The 8,729-nt window shown below is 40.3% G+C and overlaps 1 protein-coding gene across 1 annotated transcript; it reads left to right on the forward strand.

Moving 5' to 3' along the window:
- Nucleotides 1–931: 931 nt before the first annotated feature.
- Nucleotides 932–2,308, forward strand: LOC104522280 (transcription factor E2F3-like; the record flags this gene model as incomplete). The annotated part of the gene is made up of 2 exons (XM_010164521.2): nucleotides 932–1,070; nucleotides 1,766–2,308. Coding segments are annotated over 2 exons (405 nt in total), but the record flags the coding sequence as incomplete, so codon positions are not given.
- Between the last annotated feature and the right edge of the window lie 6,421 nt (nucleotides 2,309–8,729).

Here is an 8,729-nt window from a genome sequence, read left to right on the forward strand (position 1 = left end):
ATAATGTGAGGAACTTTTTGTCAAAGGGCACAATAAAATGTATCTAAAAGAAGTCTGCAAAGAGGTGTATAATGCCTGTCACTATCAATGCAGTACAGCTGAAGCAGGTTTATTTTTAACTGGAATAATTTATGATTTTTCTATCATAACACTCAGAGTAACTTTGCAGATTTTCTATCTGTTTATAGATGTCATCCTGTCATATTGCATCAGTGTGTGAAAGTTAACAAAAGATAATTTCTTGAGATGAATTAGGAGTTCCTGTTACGCAGAAACACCATGAAAATTAGAGTTGCTGCCTTGAGGGGGCAGAATGACTTATATAAACAAGTTTGGGTGAAGAAAATGGCATCTTTTTTTTTTTTGTTATTTGGAAAAACCTCTGTGTTAAACAAGGGAACTCACATACAGCTGTTTGAGTTCAGTGTGAATTAGTGCTGAAGGTTGTTGGTGAGTGAGAAGGATGTTTTGACATTCCTTTAAAGCAGAAACATTTGCACAAATACATCCAATAATACTGTTATGAAAAATAACAAAACCTCTAACTTGCATCCCATAATTCCATTGCATCAGAACGCTCCAGGTTATTATGGTTGTAAGAAAATGTTAGGAGTTCAATCCTTTGTACCTCTCTGGTTGTGATAAAAGACATAAAATGGTGAGTGTCTGAGATTTCTGCATCTACAGACAGTGGGAAAAGCTTTTATGTTCTCCTCTAGTCTGTAAGACATCAGCCAGTCTGATGTATCTTAGACATCCTCACATCTTAAAAGAAAAACAAAACAAAACAAAAAAGCATGGGGGATTTCAGGTTCTTTTGTTTAGTAAAAAATGTGTTCAAACACTCACACCCCAAGAAGCACGTACTCCCTATCGTCGATATTCTGTCGTGTTCGTTGGTGTAACCCCCTGCTGACGTTTGTTTTATTAGCAGAGTGCATTGATACACTTGTCTAGTACTCAAGGACCTATTGAAGTTTATCTGTGCCCAGAGGAAAACGATGCTCTCAGTCCAATGAAAACCTATAGTCAGGACCACAACGGAAACATTTCCAAAACCATTTCCAAAGGTAAAAATATTTATTTGTTATACTAATGGCCTTCCTTTGTCATCTCATTCAAGATTTCATTTTGAATTTCAGCTATCCAGCTCTTCTTGCTTGGCTTTCTTTTTCTAAGAAGTTAAAAGCTAAAGTATCCATTTTCCACTGTGCCTTTCTGGTTTTTATAGGTTGAAATATGTTCTCTTCTGCGTCAGATGTTTTTATCTTAAACATATTTGCATATCACATGGATCTATGTAACCTAAGTCGGTGCAATATTGAAGAAAGAAACAATTTTGTTCCTTTTGCGTTTTCAAATAGGACAGTAGCAGCAAAGTTTTGCCTCAACACAAGACAGAAATCTCTGTGGCTGGGTAGGTGCAGCTACTGCAGTGTCACTGGTGACATCTGTGGCCCAGGCAGTTTTGAGTATGAATTCCACTGAAAAACGGGCATCTCTCACTACACTTGACTGTAGGTTTGTTTTTTTTTCCCTAGTTGTTGTTTAAGCCTTTTAAAATATTCTATAAGTAGAAAAGTCAGTGGTGACAGCAACGTGTATTTTTGAGCAGCTCTTTGTAACATATCAAAAACAAGCAAGAAATTCTGAAGGGGGCCATTTTTTGATGCTTTATGCAGTGGTCACTTTGTTCGATCTGTGTCTGATATTTCTGATGAGATTAAATGTCATCTTTATTTTTTTTCTCTCCCTCCTCTTACAGAAGTGGCTTCTGCTAACTCAGGACAAGGTGACTGCTCAGTAAATATGGCAACAATCTCTCCATTGGCTTCTCCAGCCAACCTTCTCCAGCAGACTGAGGACCAAATTCCCTCAAACTTTGAAGGACCATTTGTGAATTTGCTGCCTCCTCTGCTTCAGGAAGATTATTTGCTGAGCCTTGGGGATGAAGAAGGCATCAGTGACCTCTTTGATGCTTATGATTTAGAGAAGCTTCCTTCACTGGTGGATGAATTTATATACAGCTGATTCTCTTAAATGCTGTCCATATCTAAATCATTATTTTAATGGAATCAAAAAACCTGCCATCATACAGAGTTGTCCCCTACTTACTATAAAATAGCATTATTAAATAAACTAGGCTCTCGAACAGTGCTGATATTTTAATGAAATACTCCCTAGAATACCATAAACAACAAGTGAAGGCTTGCACAGCAAGACCTTCTCCTTGACCCTGAGCTCCAGCGCCTTGTAAGTCAGCAACTGCAAGCAGGTGACCAGAAATGTTCTGTCTTCACACTCCCCCAGTCTCTGCTTACCGTGACAAGTGGGCTTACGGAGAAGGGCTCAATGAACTGGTTTAGTCCTAAATAACAATTTTATAATAGTATTTCAGGTCGTGCCTTCTGCAGAGAATGCATGTCTCTTTGAGTGTCCCAACATGGATTGTACCTGCAGTGAACAGAAATATGAAGTAATGCAAAAGCGTGAAATGGGATTCTTGAGCTACTCGTGGGAATGTGGAAATTGCTGTCATAATGCTCATTTTGAGCTGTGTATGTGTCTCATTATGAGGTCAAATACTTAAGTCCTTAAAAGTTTTTAATAAAAAAATACACTGTAAATGTAGTGTATATTGCAAATATTGAAAAGTATAAAGTTCTGCCACTTCTCGTAGTAATCACAGATTTTTTTTAAAAAAAAGCTTGTGTGTGTGTGTGAAAGTAGTTCTTGTTGGTTGTTTTTTTAAACTAGAACGAAGATGCACAGTTCAATTTTACTGCCCCCAGTGTGCATTAGAACTGGTACATAAATTTTTGTGGTACTGAGTGGGGCTTTGTGTCAAGTGCCTACTAGAGATGCACTGTGGGTTTTTCCCTCTATGGAAAACACTTATGCCAAGCTCTGTTTGTTCAATAGATCATATTTATCTCAGTGGGTTCGCTTCCTCTGCTTACAGCTTTTTATAATTCTCTTCGCCAGCAAAATGGAACTAATTTTTTTCCAAAGTACATAAGTGTAAGTACCACATCAACTGAATTGCATTTATTTTTTGAAGATCTTTTGGTAGTATAGTACCAATATTTATTTTTTGAACATGAGAGGAATTCTAAGAAGTCTTAATTTTTTTTTAATTTTTTTTTTTGTGTGTGTGTGTAAAATATGTTGCCATGTTCTGGGCTAAATTAATGTAATGTTGATTAGATGATGCCCGTATAATCCTTTTGTTTGCATTACTGTTGTGCTTATCTGGCATACTCAGAAAAATAGTACTGTTTGTACTGTAGTAGAATATTACGTATGCAGGTTCTCTGGTACCATTGAGTTGCTGCTATGAAAGCTCACACATGAAAAGGCAAGAAGTCACAGTACTAATAAGAAAACTGTATGACTGTGTGAGTTTTGGAATATAACAAATGTATAAAGGGCAACACATAAAGAACTGTTAAACAGTGTTAAGTGTGTGTTTATATGTACAGAAGTGTGCATAGATCCTTCAGCAGTTGTATTTAAGTTGATGTATGTTCTCAACTCACGCTTTAGTTATCTAGCAGTTTTGTACAATAGAATTAATTTGTAAACACTGCCAGAATATTTTCTAGCTGGTTTGTAATTTTTTAAGAGGTTTTTTTAGATGTGGATCTGTAAATAAAATTGTAGTATTTAAAGTTTTCGTCTTGTGGAAGAGGAGAGTAAAAGTTGTGTGAGCATGAAGATTAGTGAGACAAAGGGGCACTTTTGCGGGGGAAGAGGAAATGAAGACTAACGCAGACCATCTTTTTTTTTGTACAAATTAAACACTTGTCCCAGTGTGCGTGGGCAAAATACTAATCTAATTCAGCTTTGCATTGTATGTTAGTTTAAAAAAAAACCCTCTGTAAAATACTGTAAAAAAAAAAAAATCCCAACAAAAAACAAAACCAACAAAAAAAAGCTTTTATGGCGAGTTTTGTAAATAGATTTATTAAAGGATGACCTGTTCTCTAGCTGTGATCTTACCACTTCAAATGGATGTAATTTGAATAAATTTTGTATGGTAATGAATCAATAAAAAGGATTTTTTAAAGAGTTTAGATTTGTATACAGCTGTTTAAATTCTTCTTACTCTTCGTCCCTCTCATGCTGCTTCTTGGAACCGAGCTGTTACTATTTTCACTATTCGTGCTCACTCATTTGACATCAGATATGTTTCAATCCCATTTTTTTATTATGCTAACAATAAGTTTAGTGTTGGGTTTTTGTTTGTTTGTTTGTTTGGGGTTTTTTTAAGCCAGAGTGAAACAAGAATAAGACACGTGTAAAGAAACAGAGTAGGAGATGCGGAGGTTGGGATAACACAGGTTTATTTTTATTTATTCCCCACCATATGAATTATGAACAGTCTTCTTGCAAACTTGATAGGAATTGGGTTGTTGTAGGATTAAATGACATGAAAGCAATTGCTGAGTATCTGTTTAACCTTCCGACTGATAATTCTCCAGAAGTCTCCTCATAGCAGCTTTGGAAAGGAGTTCTGTTTACTTGAGTGATCTCCAGCAGTCTCCAGCACCAGACGTACATTTATGAACTTGTACTCCCTTTCTGGTCTTGGTGCCAAACTTTTCTAGATGCATGACCATCAGTGACTTAAAGAGGAAAAAAAAAACAAAACCAAACCTATCAGGATAATAAAATCACAGTAACGTTGTTGGCTTAAATGTCACACTCCTGAGCGAGTCATATATGTCTTGTAATCTTCCCTGCACACAAGGAGACAGCTGCTCTTTTCTCTCTTAATTCATCTGTCCGTACTCCTGTAATTTCTGCACACAGCAGTACTGAAAGGAAGATCACAGAGACCATCCTGTGTCCATCTATATTCCCAATCAATAATAAAGGAGGGCTGGGGGACTCTGATCTCCTTTTGAAGCAGAGATGACAATAAATGTCCCTTTGCTGTCCTGTCTGTCGTTGCTCCCAGGCCTGCTCGCAGTTTCTCTGTTTTATGGTTGCTATAAGCACTTCTTTATTCACCCCTAGCCTCTGCTGTTGATTGCCAGTTGTCATTTTCTGTCCTTTTTTTTCTGCTTGCTGTAACTGCTTTGTAAACTTCAGATCTGCTGAGCTGCAGGAGAGAAAAAAAACAACCAAACAAACAAAAAAAAAACAAAAAAAAAAAGGAAAAACAAAGTTAATTGTGTTCCCCTGAGCTAGCACGTACCTCAACGTTATTCAGCATACAACTGTCAGCTTCAGGGAGGATTTACTGGGACCTGTATGTGCTGCATTCCTTGGCTGCCAGTAAATGGAAAAGGATTCTGAGAAATCTGTCAAAAAACAGCCTGAATGATGGGCAACTGCAAACTCCTTTACCCACAGGAGGTTTTTTTTTAAAAAAAAAAGGAAAAACAAAGGGGGCTCCTGCCCTTGAACCTACTATGAGAACTCCTCTACCTCCCAATGACAGACACTATCACTTGCTATTCTTTTTGACTTACACCTGAAAGAGTAAATGACACCACTGTCTCGATGCAGACATGGGCGTTTTTGTTGTGGGAAGTATGAAAGATCTGTAAGGTACTTTTTGCAGCATGAGACACTGCTGCATGTTTAGAAGCACCCAATGGAGCAGTATATGTTGATTTTTGCTTTATGTAACACAGTTAATGCACGATGCCATTAGTGTTGCTGGAGCCAACAATTCTCAAGATTCAGTGAAGCAAGAGCCTGTATCGCAAAGTTAACGGAGTGATATTAACAAAAGCATTAACAAGTGGAATTCATCTCCCCATTTTGCTGTTCTTGCTGAAGCAAGATCTTTCCGGCTATTACTGCACAGCCAAGCAAAGATCAGCAGAATGCTCTGCCCTTAGTAAGTCTGGGAGTTTCTTTACCCACTTTTTTCCTTTTAAAACTTGTCAGGGAGGAAGTGACATATCTAATGGGAAAAAAAACCAAAACAACAAAAAAACCCCCAAAACCAAAAACCAAACGAGTTGCTATCAGTTCTGAGTGGCACTGAATGTTGCTGACAAATGGCCAGCCAGATTCTCCTAAATTGCAGGAATAGAGGAAGCAATCTAATTTATTCTATCTAACTTTAGGACTCCCAATTTTTTTCCTGCATCCCTTCCCACTTACTTTTCCACCCAGAACTTCATGTTAGTTATCAGAGAATAAGGTTGTCATGCAAAAAAAATTGGGCCCTCTCTTCCCTGGTTGTTTCCCTTCCCTAAGGATGTTAGTTGAGATGCTCTAAAATAACTATCTTCTACTAACCATGAGCTAAAACTGAGGTTTGTATTTTATTTTCCTAGTAGTTTTTCTGTTTTCCAACTACTTCTGCAAAACCTGTAATAACTTAAGGTGGCAAGCCAGCCTGAGGCTGGTGTCTTTTGAGTTTACTACCCCTGGAGAGTCAGCAGTAAGGTAGGCAGGCGACTCGCAAGGGATGCACGCTAAAGCCGTTCTTTGGCCGTTCAAGGAGGTGGTAGGGAACAATCTGCTGCACCACCAGCACTCTGTGTGCAGCTTCCTTTGTTATTAGGAATATGCTACAAGGCAAGTGAGATTTGTGAGCTTCAAAAGCTCTTACAGGGTGCCTTCCATGCTGTGGCTACATCCTAGGACTGAATAAGGACCGTGCTGGCACAAGGGCTGCTTGATCCTGTGAATTCTTGGCAGCAGGACAAAGTTAAGGACTCTGCTGGCTCATGCTGAAACTGATCAGCACGGCCTATTTATGTCCCTAGGCATGGAGCTCATGGGTTATTCCTGCCTGGTAGCTGCTCTTGGAGCTCACTGTCTCCCCTTCTATCCTGGGTTTGGTTAGGATAGAGTTAATTGTTCTCAGGGAACTGGGATGGGGCAGCTGGTCTGGGGGCCAGAGCAGGTGTTCCAGACCAGGGGAGGGACATTGGTATTCCATACCACCTGACATCTGCTCAGTATTTAAACAGGGAAGTTCCAAGAAGAGGGGGTTGCTGGGTGCTGTAGTTCATGAGTTGGTCTTGTGGTGAGCCGTTTTCATTTATCACCTCCTTATATTGGATACTCTTTCATTAGTACTGTTGTTGTTGTTTGGTGTTGTTTCTCCCTCACTATCCCAGTAAACTGCTCATGTCTCAGCCCTGAGCCCCTGTTTATATTTTCTCCTCCCCATCCCACCGGAGGGTGGGGGGCTGTGGTGGGCAGCGACCTTTCCTGGTTAAACCACGTCAGTCTTTTGGTGCCCAACATGGAGCAAAAGGGTTGAAATAACAGCAGACTTGACCAGAGCATGTTAAAGCAATCTTTTATTTATTTTTATATATATATACACACACACACACATTTAATATAGTAGTTCAATAGTCCCTGGTCACAATGTTGTTCCATTTGATCACCTGGCTGTGCTATGTAAAGCCTTATGTGCAGTTGATATTCCCCACGGTGCTGTTTATCAAGGCTGGGACAGGGCTCAGGGTGATGATTTTGTTGTACTGTGTGGTCTTGGCTTACGATATGGTCACATCACTGGCCAGGTGGTTGGGTGCCTCTGTTGACAAAAGGGAGTGATTTCCCCCACTCCTTTTCCTCATTCAGTGAGAATTTCAAATGTCCTTGGAATGCCCTAACCATCATGTTTCTATTGCTGGGTCTCTTTAATGTGTTTCAGCTCCTATTGTGGGTTAAACAACTATTTAGGAATATGATCCAGAGGTTGGCCCCAGGGGACCGTTCTGAGTGGCAGGGTGTGTGGGATAGTATGGGCAAGCACCTGGGGCAGTGGGCACCTCCAGTGTTTTGGAAATTCACACCTGAACAAGTGCAGAATCCTGAAAAATTAGTAAAATATTTGGAAATAGTGTGTTGTCACCCTGGCAATTCCAGAGAGACACAGATCACTGCAACGTGCTGGGGCCTAGCCCATGCCTATCGCATCCTATTCAACACTGCTGGGTACCCTCACGGGGAAGGGAAGGTCTCTGGATTTGGCAGCAAAAGGACGGATATTGCAGATAGTCCAGCTCCTGTAACAAGCACGGCAACTACTTCAACCCCCACGACAAATGCTGCTACTGCACCCAAACCAGAAGATCAACCCATGCCAGTATCTGCTCCTGTACAGAAGAAGAAATACACAAAAATACATAAAAAAGCTCTCTCAGCAAAGGAGGAAAGTGAACCAGGGCCATTGTGAGAACAGGAGGAAGAGGCAGAACCAGAGGTAATCACCTGATCCCTGTCCCTAGGTGAGCTGCAAGATCTGTGGAAACACTTCAGCTGCCATCCAGGTGGGCACATTGTTACCTGGCTTCTCTGATGCTCGGATACCGGGGCCAGTAGCTGGGAATTAGAGGGCAGGGAAGCCAGGCAGCTGGGATCTCTGTCTAGGGAAGGTGGCATTGACAAGGCAATTGGGAGAAAGACACAAACTCTCAGCCTCTGGAGGCAACTTCTGTCAGGTGTGAGGGAAAGATACACCCTCAAAGACAATGTGACATGTCACCAGATAAGTGGACCACTACGGAGAAAGGTATCCAGTGTTTGAGGGAATTAGCTGTGATGGAGGTGATTTTAAATGATCCAGTTAATGAACAGTTGCCCATGGACCCAGATGAAGTCCAATGCACACGATCCATGTGGCAGAAGTTTTTACAGAGTGCACCATCATCATACACCAACTCATTGGCAGTAATGTCCTGGAGAGAAGATGAGAGACGAACGGTGGATAGGTTAGCTGGTCAACTTCAGCAATACAAAGG

Source organism: Antrostomus carolinensis, unplaced genomic scaffold (genome assembly GCF_000700745.2).
Source record: "Antrostomus carolinensis isolate BGI_N321 unplaced genomic scaffold, ASM70074v2 scaffold16693, whole genome shotgun sequence".
In the NCBI taxonomy this organism is placed as follows: domain Eukaryota; kingdom Metazoa; phylum Chordata; class Aves; order Caprimulgiformes; family Caprimulgidae; genus Antrostomus; species Antrostomus carolinensis.